A 15,789-nucleotide genomic window follows, 5' to 3' on the forward strand; every position below is an offset into this window, starting at 1 on the left:
CTTCTCTGGATGTTGCCAGGATGTAGAGACCACCAGCTATAATACTCAACGCCAACAGCCCTTCTGAGTCTTATAGTGGAATCATTGAATCATAGAATATTACAATATAAAAGGAGGCCATTCAGCCCGAGTCTGTGCCAGATCTCTCGAAGAGCAATCTAGTTGGCTCACTTCCCCGGGCTTTCTGCATATCTCTGTAATTTTTTTCTCCTTCAACTATTTATCCAATTTCTTTTTGAAGGATATTATTGAATCTGTATCCGCTATTCTGTCAGGCAGTGCATTCCCAGTCCTAAGCACTCATTGCATAAAAAAGGTTTTCATCATGTCACCTCTGGTTCTTTTGCCAATCACCTTAAATCTGTGTCTCTCATTATTGACCCTTCAGTCGTTGGAAACAGTGGCCGGGATTTTACAAAACTCCTGAGTTCGGGCTCCGTGGCGAGGGGGGGCGGGGGGATGCGCCTGAAGATCATTCTGATAGTGGCCCGCCACAGAGCCCGATGCCCAGGAGGGCCGGGCCTGATCTTCCTGGCGGCAGCGAGGCTCCATGGCGGACCCCCACCACTGGGCGGCAGGACCCAGATTAAAATATTCAAATTAGCAGAATGCATACATTTAAATAAAATTGACTCCAATCTTATGGTTGGGTCACGATCTTCTGAGTGGCGGTGGCACTCAAGCGCCTTCACTTTCCCATCTAGGGAAAGCAGGCGATGTAGTGGTGGGGAAGGCGGGGAACTTAAGATTTTTAGTGTGGGGGGAGCGGGCAGCGGGGTCAAATTGACATCATTAATATAGGGGATGATGGGAAGGAGTGACCTGTGCACTTTGTTCAGTTTGGGGAGTGGAGGGGAAGGTCAAGTGTGGAAGCGAAGTGATTTTGGGGGAGAGAGGCCAAATAATGAATGTTATTGTTATTAGGGGGTGGGAAAGAGGCAGCAAATTTTTAATCAGTACAGTGGGGGGGGGGGGGGTTGGTATCACTTTAAAAATTTAAATTAGTTGGCAGGTCTTTAAAAATAGCGCCAGCGCAGACGCACAGGCATCTGGTGCTATTGCCGGTGTCGGAAAGCTTGCCGCCTATACGTGATTGGGAGGGGCGGCCTGACTGACATATTATTGTGGGCCGCTGTGAGGAAGATCATGGTGGCAAGGTGGCGCGCGGCCCGCATTTCTGCCACCGCTCCCAGTGGCGGGTGCATAAATTCCGGTCCAGTTTCTCTTTATTTACTTGATTTAAACCCTTCATGATTGTAAACATGTCTATCAAATCTCCCCTTAGCCTTGTGTGCTCTAAGGAGAACCATCCCAGTGAAAGCTTGACACTGGGCTGTAATAAATACATTGGGCAATGATTGAAAATATTCATCTTTGAATTCTGGGCTCAAAGTATAGTTCATGGTATAAATCTTAATTTCTAACTTTTGGAGAGAGAGAGTCCAATTTGGTGGAAAAAACACAAAAGAAATTAATTGAGAATAGGGCAAATAGAGAATTACAAATAGCAAAATGAACTGAATTAAAAGCTTTAAATGTTATTATTTGTAGTTAATGTTATTTTGTCAGAATCACAGAAATTTCGGCACAAAAGGAAGTCATTTGCCCATTATGTCTGTGTCAGTGCTAGCTCCATATCATGGCTATCTACATTAATCCAAGTTCCCCCATTTCTACATTTCCTGCAATTGTGTTATTTTAGAAATAAAAACAGAAAGTGCTGGAAATACTCAGCAGGTCGGGCAGCATCTGTGGAGAGAGAAGCAGAGTTAACGTTTCAGGTCAGTGACTTTTCATCAGAACACCTGATGAAGGGTCACTGACCTGAAATGTTAACTCTGCTTCTCTCTCCACAGATGCTGCCGGACCTGCTGAGTATTTCCAGCACTTTCTGTTTTTATTTTGGATTTCCAGCATCTGCAGTATTTTGCTTTTATTTTAGTGTTATTTTAGAAGTTGTGGCTAATATTATATTAAAAGTTTTCTGAGAGGAATCAATGATATTTGCTAATATTAGTTATGTAAGCAATTCAAACTCACCTTCTCGTGGAACCGGACCGATTTAATATTGTCAAATACATTAAGCAAATGAGCTTGTATAGTATGGGAATCAGAGGCTTGGCCCAGAATCTCCAGCAGAGTAGGGTCTGACACAAAGAAGAACCTTGGAAACATCAGCCGCTTCTTTTCCAGATAACTGATATTGAACAGCCGCAGGAGAGAAAGTGACAAACTTATCATCAAAAGTAAGACTTAGTTTCAGCATGATCAACACCTCCCACACCTCACTGGGAAATAACAAGTAAATAATTTGCATTACAGTAATAAGAAAAAACAGCAATCCTAATCAGACAAGAGCATACCTTCTTATGAAGTTCCATATAGTCCTGTGCATTGTACAAATTTTATCTAATACCCAATTTATGTTACAGAAATGGTTCTGTAATGCAATCTTGGTCCCTTACTGCAGAATCTATGCCATTTATCCTACAGATTCAATCACAACAGACTGCACAGATGCAATATTCACAAGCCCATAATTGTTCCATACAGTGCAGACATATGCATAGTTAATACAAAAATCACGCTTGTTACTTTGATGGCTGGGATATTTCCCAACAATGTAGGCTCCAACATGACTACCTAAGATGGTAGACAATCGATACTCATTTATTTACAACAATGCCATGAATAGTGATCCCAACATCCATGGCACAGCAATAGAGTAAACAAGGCAGCCCATCATAAAGACATTTTGATTCACTCAGTGGCCTTTATGTACCCTTCCCACTCATTGTGGAAGGTCTGATGAGCAGAAACAAAATTACTAGTCACAACTGCTCCCGCAGTTCTTTCTCTGTTGTTCTATTGTTCAATATATTGACAGGGTAAAATTACAGCACCAGAAAGCTCAGGCAGTGTTACAAAACCAATTCTGTACTGATATGTGACTCTCAATTACTTTTAGTTGACTTGCTGTTTAGCAGAGTAACTTGTGTATAAATTGGGGATGATACATTGGTACATTCATGCACCATCACATTGTACCATGTGAGGTAAAAGGCAGTGGTCATTGAACTTAGGCATGTGCCCGTAAAGAGTTGGGAAAATAAGAGGACGAGTCTCCTGGAGCACCTTTTTGCAACCCATCAAAAATCAGCATTGTTTGGCAGAGGCCTGGGATGAGATCAAATGAGCAAGGATCTGGAAGCAAAGAATCATACAGCAGAGAAGGAGGCCCTTTGGCCCATTTTACCTGGTCCAGCTCTTGGAAAGAGCTATTCCAAAGACCAATAATGGAATGGAGAGGGAAAGGGGCAGAGGACTGAAAAAAATTTCGCTTGCTTAAACAGGGCCAGGGTTTTACACCTCTGCTCTCAGTAGCCTGGCTATTCATTTTAATGGGCAGTAAATAGCAGTCTAAATGTCTCAATAGCTTTTCATCACAATAATAAGTATGTAAGCTCAAAACTAACACTGCTTTTCACAATTTTATAACATTTACCCAGTTAATGATTTCTGACACATTTCAAGTTGTTCCAAAAGATGTGGTAACAGCTGGACCATAGCTTCGTCTCCCACGCAGCACTGAACTACATTGGGAATTTCATGGGCACAGCTCATTATCTTCATCCAGGATTTGTCTATGTTGGAAAACCTCTTTGCTTCCTGTTGTGACACAATAGACTTGGTAGGTTTATCATTGCAATTTATACAAGTTTAAAATTGAAAACCATCATGTATGATTTTGTCTGTTGTTCCATATACCATTTTGAGCTTTGCAATCCTTTCAAACTCCTGCCTTTTATATTATTACTTGTTATTTTACTTTTGGTTATGAGTTGCTGGTCCTAACACAGCTTTTTGGGAGGATGGGCAGAAAGTTTATTACAGATTCCACAGAATATGGAAAATATCATATGGTTTAGGCAGCTTTTATAAACCTAAGGACAGGGGAACTCATCTTTATGATGAAAGGATTCTAATATCCCAAAATTCCCTTGCTGTATAACTAAATAGAACAAGACTCCTAATATACAGGGGGCTAAATTCATTAGCTCCTGAAAACAGGCACAGGGATCACAATGCTTGATTAACTCATGCCTGTTAATTGCGATCAAGACAGCAGACCAACTTCATGCTGCCTGCTCATTTCAATGACCTCAGCATCTAGCCAGTGCTAACACCTCTTCAACTGGAGGTACATTGTGGCTGGAGCAAGTGCTGGCAGCCATGCAGGAAGTGATTCTGACTTGGGAAACATTGAAAAATGGCACAACATCGGAGAACACAGGTTTCCAAGGTATGCAGACACTGCACTAGAAGCCTTGGTGGAGAAGTGGAAGGGAGAGGAGATGTCATCTATCAGCAGGGGTCGAGGAGGTCCCCATACATACACTCAGAGTGCAGATAGCCATGATGATCAATGCGAGGAGTTAAGCCCTGAGAGCCTGGATGCAGTGCTGCAAGAAGTTCAATGACCTCACTCAAATGGTCAATGTCAGTGAACACATCTTCAAGTGCCACATCCTACCGACCACTAGCCTTACATACTGTTCAATTCACCACACCCTCATCACTCACCTGCCAACAATCTCTATCAATCAGTCTTCATTCTTGAAATTCAAAGGCTTCACCGCACCTTCACACACTTAGCACTGCTGCAAGCCTCATGCCCACAGCTTGCACACACTGCCAGATATTCAAACATGATAGCCACATCACCAAGATTGCATGCCAATCACTGACACACTACCCTCTTTCTTGCAGAACAAGGTACACATAACTGGATGCAGCAGGAGCTAACCAGAGAGGGATATATGCCCTAAGCCCCATGGAGGAGATGGTGATGGACATCATTGTGATGCCGATTGCGGAGGCTGTGGCCAGTGGTGGGTCTGAAACCATCAAAGATGATGGTATCCGCATATCTAATCCTCCTTCTCACATCTCCCACATGCAAACTCTCTTCTGATTTGCAAGTTGCAGATGGTGTAAGCAAGAACCTCTTACTGTCTCTCTCTACTCACTAAACCACAACCTTATGCTTGTGCCTTTCTTCTTTCAAATACCCAAGAGGTTCAACCTGGTCAGGCAGTGGAGGAACACCAACAAGAGAGTGATGATGAAGATGCACCATCACTTGCTTTCACACTCACAGCCACCAGCTCAGATAATAACACTGGGCATAATTTAGAGGATGCGCTGAGGTGGGATTTGCATGAAGTGAGACTCCAGACACAACTGAACTGCAGCCGGGGCAGGGATGAGGATAGCACAGGTGCCAGCTTGTCAGAGGGTAAGGTCGCTTATGGGTTCTGATGCAGAGGACTCTGATGCAGAGGACTCAGATGAACACTTTGATGAGGCAGCTTACAGAAGAGCATTGATGGCCATGCACAATGAAGTGCTTAGTGCATTGGGAAGCCTGCCAGAAAGCCTGTGGTCAGTGTCAAGGAGCATGGAGGAGTCTGGCACCAATATGGCACAGAGCTTGGCACAGAGCTTGGAGCCCATCCTTTTCAGGATGGTAGTGTTGGCTACCTTTGTTTGCACAATTGTAGACCTAACCATGATGCAGCGTCTGATGGTTGACATCACAGCTTCCATTGCAGCAAAAGCAGCAGCCAACCAACGCCTGTCATACAAGGTCAGTTTCCTACCATGCAAGCTCAGACTGCTGCCATCATGACTGTGGATTGTAATGTGCAAAGGGGCTTGCAGATTGTTACAGCAGCCCAGCAATCTGAACTCTAAATTACTAGGATTGCTGAGGCACAGCCCAGGGGAAGTGACAGTGGCTCCTTGGAGCACAAACCTGCTGTCCTTTCTCAGGAAGACAGCATTCATCCTCCCACCACTGCCGCTCTGCCAGTGCCCTTGCTGTTGCTTGTCAGCTAACCAACCCAGACTGTTGTCGCCCATGCCGAGATGGTACAGTGCGCAGCCAGGCCTTCAAGTTCAGAGCTCGAGGTTGTCCTCCAAGGCTATCTGTAGACTTCTCCACTGGAAGTCAGCAGCCTTCCACCAGCCAAGCTGCAGCCACTGGGGTAGCACTGCACTGAAGTACTGGTACAGGTAAAGGTACATGGAAGACTGGCACTAAATAATTGAACAAGAGTGAATAGTGCGCTTTTGTATACACTATGGCATCATTACATTTATAAATGTGTTGTGAAATATTTACTTTGTGGCGGCTTTTATTTTTGCTTTGTGGCCAAGTAGACATGGTGATGGTCAGTGATAGAGGGAAGGTAAGGTGTGGGACTGTTAGCAAATGGTGACTTGGGATGCAGTTATTGATATTGCACTCAGATGAGTTCTTCACAGACAGCCCAGCCAGAAAGAGGCCGTCTATGCCGCCTCTTTCCTTCCTTTTCCTCACGTTCCTGTACCTCCCCCAGCTCCTCATGCTCCTGCACTTCAGCTGCTTGCCACATAGCTGGTGCCAAGGGCTGTGCCTTCATAATGGCGAGGTTGTGCAGCATGCAGTAGACCACCACAAAACTTGGCACCCATTCTGCTGAATACTGCAGGGCTCCTTCAGAGCAGTCCAGGCAATAGAAGCATTGTTTCAGCATCCCATCGATCTGCTCTATCACATTTTTTGTGGCAGCATGGCTTTCATTGTGTGCATGTGTTGTGCACTGGAGTCATCAGCCATATCATCAGCGAACTGCCCTTGTAACCCAGTAACCACCCTTTGGTTTGCCATGGTAGCTCAAATGTTGCTGGCATAGTGGACTGCTGCAGAATAAAGGTGTGATGACTTCCTGCAGGATACCAGACATTGATCTGCATGATTCACTGCTGATGGCTGATGTTGAGGGAATGGAATCCCTTTTGGTTCTGGTATAGGGCAGATTTGATATGCAGCGCTTGCAAAGCAATGCGCATGTGGTCTATGGCACCCTGCACCATGTGAATGCCTGCAATCCTAGCAACGGCATGTGCCAACTTCACCTGCTTCACTCTGGCAAGAGAGAATGAAATGTAGTTAGCTCTCATTGATTAGAGAGTGTGTCAGTGTATGCATTAGTAGATGGAAAACTGTGAGATGTTGCAAATAACTCCAGCACCAGCCTAGAAGGAGCGAGGTGCATAATGTTCATCACCATAGTCACCTTCACAGCAATTGGCAATGCAGTCTTTGCCCTGCTCTACAGTTGCAGTTGTGGCTAAAGCAGGTGGTAGATTTCAATGAGGACGTCTTTACTGAAGTGCAAACGTCTTTACACATTGTTCCTCAATAAGATTCAAGTTGGAAAATTGCTCTCTAAAGACCCTGGGCAGATATGTCCTCCTGCAGAGAGCCCTTCTCCTCCTCCCTCGTCCTGCAGCTTGTCCTACTCTGTGTGACCTCTGTTCATTCTCCAAGTCGTGCTGTATTACAAGGGGAATGCCTACTAGTGCATCCATGTCTGGGAGCAACTGAATTGTGCAGAAGCCTTGAAATCAGCAAAAGCTCCTTCAGCACCTGCTACACAATGTCCAGTCAACTTTAAGCAACTATCAAAAACACCAGACACTTCTGGAATCGTAGCAACAGCCAGAAGAAATCAATCACCAACTAACCTGTGAGTAATTGATGTTCCCTTTAAATAGTGTTAGTGTTGCTAGGGGTTCCTTCCAGCTACTGAATCATGTTCAACTGTGCGAGGTTAAAAGAGGGCATTAGCTGAAGCATTGAGCTCCAACATGGCACCGCTGACATTGCACACTGACTGATGTCAAGATCTGCCTGCTCTGCATACTTCGCATAGCCATTCAATATGTGTGCCCTCAGTAATATGGCAGTGTGCATGCTTTGTGGACACCACTTTGGAACTCTAAGGGTATTTGTAGTGCCTAAAAAACTACCACAAATGATCTCAATTTCTCACCCACAGTGTTTTATGGATATCACTTGACCTCCTGGTTTTGATTGGCTGAAGGGGTCAGAGGGGAATTTTCCAGAATATTTTTCCCTTATTGGCCCTGGCTTTTCTTCCCTAGTTTCACGCCTCTCCCAGGAGATTACATGGCTATGGTGGGAGGGAGGAAAGAAATGTCTATTCAGGAGGCAGGATGTCTTGATTGACCAGCTGGTCTTTTCCTGCCCATTAATTTTATCTGTTTGTATGTTGAAATTATTGCCCAGTTACAGTGAAAAGCTGAGTCTAATTTTTCAACTGCTAAATGTGCAGTTACAGAATCCTTGGTGGCTATGGTTCAGATTTCCCATTTGCAATTAATAGTGAAATTGTAAACAGATTCTTAAAGTTCAGACTTTTCAGTATGAATCTGACCCGCGCCAGGGTGATAGTTTCATACTGAGAAGTAGGTTCATTATAATTTGGAGAAGGACGATGTAGGTGTAGAGATCAGGGAGGAGGATTGTGATATACTTGAAAAAATTAGCATTGAAAGGGAGGAAATATTAGCTGTTTTAGCGGGCTTAAAAGTGGATAAATCCCCAGGCCCAGATGAGATGTATCCCAGGCCGTTATGTGAGGCAAGGGAGGAGATTGCAGGGGCTCTGACAAAAATTTTCAAATCCTCTCTGGCCACAGGAGAGGTACCAGAGGACTGGAGGACAGCAAATGTGGTACCATTATTCAAGAGGGGTAGCAAGGATAAACCAGTTAATTATAGGCCAGTGAGTCTAAAATCAGTGGTAGGGAAACTATTGGAAAAAATTCTGAGGGACTGGATTAATCTCCACTTGGAGAGGCAGGGATTAATCAGGGATAGTCAGCATGGCTTTGTCAGGGGGAGATCGTATCTAACAAACTTGATTGAATTTTTCGAGGAGGTGACTAGATACGTAGATGAGGGTAAAACAGTTGATGTAGTCTACATGGACTTCAGTAAGGCTTTTGATAAGGTCCCGCATGGGAGATCGGTCAAAAAGGTAAGAGCCCATAGAATCCAGGGCAATTTGGCAAATTGGATCCAAAATTGGCTTAGTGGCAGGAGGCAGAGGGTGATGGTCGAGGGTTGTTTTTGCGAGTGGAAGCCTGTGACCAGTGGTGTACCACAGGGATCGGTGCTGGGACCCTTGCTGTTTGTAGTGTACATTAATGATTTAGACGTGAATATAGGAGGTATGATAAATAAGTTCGCAGATGGGCGGCACAGTGGCTCAGTGGTTAGCACTGCAGCCTCACAGTTCCAGGAATCCAGGTTCGATTCTGGGTACTGCCTGTGCGGAGTTTGCAAGTTCTCCCTGTGACCGCGTGGGTTTTCGCTGGGTGCTCCGGTTTCCTCCCACAGCCAAAGACTTGCAGGCTGATAGGTAAATTGGCCATTGTAAATTGCCCCTAGTGTAGGTAGATGATATGGGATTACTGCAGGGTTAATATAAATGCTGTTGGTCGGCACAGACTCGGTGGGCCGAAGGGCCTGTTTCAGTGCTGTATCTCTAAAGAAAAAAAGACACGAAAATTGGTGGTGTCGTAAATAGTGGGGAGGAAAGCCTTAGATTACAGGACAATATAGAAGGGCTGGCAAAATGGACGGAGAAGTGGCAAATGGAATTTAATCCTGAGAAGTGTGAGGTGATGCAATTTGGGAGGACTAACAAGGCAAGGGAATATACAATGGATGGTAGGACCCTAGGAAGTACAGAAGGTCAGTGGGATCTTGGTGTACTTGACAATAGATCACTGAAGGCAGCAGCACAGGTAGATAAGGTGGTTATGAAGGCATATGGGATACTTTCCTTTATTAGCTGAGGCATAGAATATAAGAGCAGGGAGGTTATGATGGAGCTGTATAAGACGCTAGTTAGTCGACAGCTGGAGTACTGTGTACGGTTCTGGTCACCACACTATAGGAAGGGTGTGATTGCACTGGAGAGGGTACAAAGGAGATTCACCAGGATGTTGCCTGGGCTTGAGCATTTCAGCCATGAAGACAGACTGGATAGGCTAGGGTTGTTTTCCTTAGAGCAGAGAAGCCCGTTCCCTCGGTTGCTTTTGTGAGGCCATTTAATGTCAGAAAAACCAAATAGTGTGCATTTGCCCATCAGTCCGAGACTTTGTTGCTTTGTCTAATCTTGCATTTCCATGTGGACATTTTATTTGAAATACATTATAACTGACCTTTGGTAGCTGCTTGGCAATGTCTCCACCCACAAACACTGCTTCCAGATATATCCATAGGTTTTGGACAGTTAACCAGCTCTCAATGATATCTATGGTGGAGGACAGTTTGTGTATCCACTTTTGAATATGTGCTTTAAATGGAAAATTGTACCTGAGGGAGTAAAACAGGCATGTCAAATAAGCTCACTTTGACAATATGGAGTAATTTACTGTTTTCTACTATTTTTTGCTGTTTTGCTCTGGAGTAGAATGTTACACTGAAATGGCTAATGTAAATCCAATGCATTGCAGTGTGAATAAAATCATCAATGACAGATAAATATGCTTCAAATTTACACATCACTGTCAGATATGTAAATTTTACATTCTTTTTGTCTCAATATATTTATTTTAGCAAATGCTGATGACACTCAGGAAACTTGATCTAGGTGTTAGAACTGCTGAATTCATCAGTGTGATAGAACTAACGTAACATGCACCACTCAAAAACTAAAGAAGAATGATGCTCATGATGTAATAATCTTTGTGTTCACATAGCACCTCATCATAACAAAATTTCTCATCGCACTCAGACAATGAATTACAGTCTTCTCCTCCTAATTCAATGTTGCTTAAATCAAATTATCCAATTATTCAAAATTTTTATCGCACAATGTGAATTCAGATTATCAGCAACAGTATTGTGTTGCAGTAATTTGATCTTTTGAACAGGATACTGATGATGTTCACTTTTTAATAGAATAAATTGTCAAATGTCAATTCATACAGAGCTGAGCTTCAAACTCTCTGGCTGGGAAGTTTAGAACTAGGAGTCACAGTCTCAGAATAAGGGGTTGGCTATTTAGGACTGGGATGAGGAGAAATTTCTTTCTCCGAGGGATGTGAATCTTTGGAATTCTCTATCCTAGAGGCTTATGTATGGTCAGAGGTTGAATACGTTCAAGATTGAGATTGATAATTTTTTGGATACTAAGGAAATTAAAGGATAAAAAGGTAATGTGGGAAGGTGGGGTCAAGGTAGAAAATCAGCCAAATGGCCTAATCCTGATCCTATTTCTTATGTTTGTTACGGTAATAAGTTATTTTTAAAAATAACCCCTTGCATGGTTAGAATGTTTCAAGCAGGACCTTAACATTTTTAAGATCCGTGCAATCTTTTACAGTCTCTATGACAGCCCATCTGCTGTTGATCCATTCCATTTTATTCTTACAATTTAACTAAACTCACTCCAACCTCGCTGTGTTGAAGTTGAGTCTTACTGTGTCATTCTTCTACTCCAACTCAATCTTCCTCAGAAATGTGGAGCCACTCAGCTTTTTCAATCTTCCTTACCTCATGTAACACACAAGAACACAAGAAATAGGAGCAGCAGTAGACCATATGGCCCATCAAGCCTGCTCCGCCATTCAAAATGATCATGGCTGATTTTAGGATTCAACTCACTCTCCCGCCCGCTCACCATACCCCTTGATTCCTGAGAGACCAAAAATCTATCTATCCCAGCCTTAAATGTATTCATCGATGGAGCATCCACAACCCTCTGGGGTAGAGAATTCCAAAGATTCACAACCCTTTGAGTGAAGTAATTTCTTCTCATCTCAGTCCTAAATTATCAGCCCCTTATCCTGAGACTGTGCCCCCGTGTTTTAGATTCCCCGTCCAGCGGAAATAATCTCTGTGTCTATGCTATCCAGCCCCTTTAGAATCTTACATGTTTCAATGAGATCACCTCTCATTCTTCTAAATTCCCGAGAATACAGGCCCAATTTGCTTAGTCTCTCAACATAGGACAACCCCCTCATCCCAGAGACCAATCTAGTGAACCTTCGCTGCACAGCCTCCAATGCAAGTATATCCTTTCTTAAATGTGGAGACCAAAACTGCACACAATATTCCAGATGTGGTCTCATCAAAACTCTGTACAATTGTAGCAATACTTGCTTATTCCTGTACTCCAATCCCCTTGCAATAAAGGTTAACATGCCATTTGCCTTCCTAATTGCTTGTTGTACCTGCGTGTTAACTTTCTCCGTTCCTTGTACAAGCATATCCAAGTCTCTATGCACATCAACACTTACAAGTTTCACACCTTTTAAAAAATATTCTGCTTTTCTATTCTTACGACCAAAGTGCATAACTTCACACTTCCCTACATTATATTGATCTGCCATCTTGTTGCCCACTCACTTAACCTGTCTATATCTCTTTGCAACCTCCCACAGCTTACCTTTCCACCTAGCTTTGTATCATCAGCAAACTTAGATGCATTACTCTCTGTCTCTTCATCTAAGTCATTAATATTGATTGTAAATAGCTGAGGCCCCAGCACTGATCTTTGTGGCACTCCACTATTTACTACCTGCCAACTTGAAAATGCCCCGTTTATGCCCACACGTTGCTTCCTGTCTGTTAACCAATCATCTATCCATGCTAATATATTACCCCCAGCTCCATGAGCCCTTATCTTGCCAATTAACCTGTTGTGTGGCACCGTATCAAATGCCTTTTGGAAATCCAGGCATACTGCATTTACTGGTTCCCCTTTATCTACCCTACTAGTTACATCCTCAAAAAACTCTAATAAATTTGTCAAACAGGATTTCCCTTTAGTAAAACCATGTTGACTTGTTCTAATCATACTGTGCTTTTCTAAGTGCATTGTTACGACTTCTTTAATAATGGATACCAGCATTTTCCCCATGACTGATGTTAGGCTAAGCGGCTCGTAGTTCCTTGTTTTCTCTCTCCCTCCTTTCTTGAAAAGCGGGGTGTAACATTTGCCAACTTCCAATCTGATGGGACCGTTCCTGAATCTAAGGAATTTTGGAAAATCATAGCTAGTGCATCCACTATATCTGGATATAGTATCCCTTTTAAAACCCTAGGATGTAGGCCATCAAGTCCTGGATATTTGTCAGATCTTAGTCCCTTAATTTTCTCCAATACTTTTTCTCTGCTGATATGCATTTCCTTAATTTCCTCACTCTTTTTAGCCCCTAGGTTATTGTCTATTTCTGGTATGGAACTTATGTCTTCTACTGTGAAGAAAGACACAAAATATTTGTTCAATGCCTCTGCCATTCCTCATTCCCCATGATAATTTATCATGTCATAGAGTCATAGTCTCTGCTTCTAAGGGACCAATGTTTACTTTAGCTACTCTCTTCTTTTTGATATATCTATAAAAGCTCTTATAAAAGTTTTTATGTTACTGGCTAGTTTACTCTCTTTTTATTTTTTTCCTTTTTAATCAACTTTTTGGTGACTCTTTGCTGGTTTCTAAAACACTCCCAATTCTCAGACTTGCTACTCTTTTTTGCAACATTGTAGGCCTTTTCTTTTAGTCTAATACTATCCTTAACTTCCTGAGTGTGCCATGGATGGGTCTTTCTGGCTGAGTTTTTGTTTTTCAAAGGAATGCATTTTTGTTGAACATTTTGAATTGTTTCTTTAAAGGTTTCCCACTGTTCATTTACCGCCATACCTTTTAGTCTATTTACCCAATTTACCTTAGCCAGTTCTCCCCTCATGCTTATGTAATTGGCTTTGTTTAAGTTTAAGATTCTTGTTTGTGATTGGATTATGTTACTTTCAAACTTAACATGGAATTCAATAGTATTACGATCACTGTTTCCTAGTGCATCTTTTACTATGACATTACTAATTAGCCGCTTCATTACTAGATCTAAGATAACTTTATCCCTAGTCAGTTACACAATGTATTGCTCCAAGAAACTGTCCCGAAAATATTCTACAAACTCATCTTCTAGACCACTCCTGCCAATTTCATTGTCCCAGTCTATATGAAGATTAAAGTCCCCCACAATTATTACATTGCCTTAGTTACAAGCTCCAATAATTTCTTGTTTAATGCTCTGTCCAACAGTATAACTACTGTTAGGGGCCTATAAACTACTCCCACTAGTGTTGTCTGATTCTTGCTATTCCTTATTTCCACCCTTACTGATTCTACTTCATGATCTTCTGAGGTCAGATCCTTTCTCACAAATGCCCTTATGTCATCCTTTACCATCGGTATAACCCCTCCTCCTTTGCTATTCAGTCTGTCTTTCCAAAATATTGTGTACCCTGGAATATTTATTTCCCAATCTTGATCACCATGTAACCATGTCTCTGCGATGGCTATTAGATCTAAATCATGAACCTCTATTTGTGCTGCTAGTTCATTCATTGTATTGCAGATGCTTTGCACATTCAGATATAAAACCTTTAATTTCATTTTTTTGCTTCTATTCCCTTCAATGACTTTATTTGCTGATGTACAATTTCTGTTAAACTCTCTGTCCCTTCCAGTCCCATTCTGCTTGTCTTTACCCACAGCACTACACTGTTCCCATGCCTTGGCCTTTCTCTTTGGATTTCTGATTCTCCCCTCCCCCAAACAGTGCCCCCACTCTGTTAATTCACAACCTCTCATCTTATCGGCTGGCTCACTCTTGAGTTTGTGTGCACTGTCACTTCCTGTCCACTCTGATTATCATTATCCTTATTGTTATCTTGCTCTCCTCTCTCTTTAAATTATCAGATCTTCCCTCACTTGATCCCTCACCCCCACTATTTAGTTTAATAATGCTCTGGTTATACAACTTGCCAGAACACTGGTCCCAGCATGGTTCAGTTGTAGACAGTCCCAAGGGTACAGCTCCCACTTTCCCCAGTACCGGTGCCAATTCACCATGAATTGAAACACATTTCTCCCACACCAATCTTTGAGACACGCATTTAACTGTCTAATCTTATTTACCCTATGCCAATTTGCTCGTGGCTCAGTTAATAACCCAGAGATTATTACCTTTGAGGTTCTCCATTTTAATTTAGACCCTAGCTGCTTATACTCCCTATACAGAACTTTTTCTAGTCCTATCTATGTCATTGGTAGCCACATAGATCACAACAACTGGATCCTCCCCCTCCCACTGCAAGTGACTCTTCAGCCCTGAGCATATGTCCCGAACCAGCCAGACAACACAGCCTTCTGGACTCTCACTCTTGGCAGCACAGAACAGTGTCTACCCCCCTGACTATACTGTCCCCTACTACCACTACATTCCTATTTACTTCCTCTGTTGGAATGGGTTCCTGTACCATGGTGCAACGGTCAGTTTTCTCATCTACACTGCAGCCCCCGTTCTCAATCCATACAAGCTGAAAGAACCTCAAACCAGTTGGACAATTGCAAGGGCTGAGCCTCCTCCACTTCTGCCTTCTCGATCCCCTTTCCTGCCTCACTCGCAATCACACCCTCTGTCCCTGATCACTGACCAAATCAGAAGACCCTATCCTAAGGGGATAGGACCCTATCCTTCTGGAACAAAGTGTCCAGGTAACTTTCTCCCTCCCTTATGCATCGCAGTGTCTGTTGCTTGGCCTCCAGCTCTGTAGATCTGTAAATCTGTAGATTTTTAATATAGAAACTTTGCATCACCTGAACACTGAATCTGGATTTATCTCATTTTCCATATACTCTTCAAGTTTGAAGTTTCCTGTACTCTGAGCCCTGACCCATAACCTAGGTTTTGTCATTTGTTTCTAAATTATTATTGTAAACTTAAATATTAAAAACAGCTTTCAGATCAAAGCATCTAACTAGATCTTACCATAGTATTTGATACTCACAAGTCTGCCACCTATTGTCTAAGGAGAGAATTTCCTGATGGCATCTTCCATTATACTTAATGG

At 42.7% G+C, this 15,789-nt stretch overlaps 1 protein-coding gene across 1 annotated transcript in view; it reads right to left on the reverse strand.

Moving 5' to 3' along the window:
• The window catches only part of LOC137378592 (dynein axonemal heavy chain 5-like), a 334,675-nt gene that overhangs the window by 171,177 nt on the left and 147,709 nt on the right, over positions 1-15,789 (reverse strand). The window contains exons 30-32 of the mRNA XM_068048894.1: positions 10,086-10,239; positions 3,506-3,669; positions 2,041-2,197 (exon numbers count right to left, since the gene is read on the reverse strand). Coding sequence (XP_067904995.1) covers positions 2,041-2,197; positions 3,506-3,669; positions 10,086-10,239 — 475 coding nt within the window. The remainder of the gene's footprint in view (positions 1-2,040; positions 2,198-3,505; positions 3,670-10,085; positions 10,240-15,789) is intronic.

The sequence above is a fragment of the Heterodontus francisci genome, chromosome 17 (assembly GCF_036365525.1).
Source record: "Heterodontus francisci isolate sHetFra1 chromosome 17, sHetFra1.hap1, whole genome shotgun sequence".
Classification (NCBI taxonomy): Eukaryota; Metazoa; Chordata; class Chondrichthyes; order Heterodontiformes; family Heterodontidae; genus Heterodontus; species Heterodontus francisci.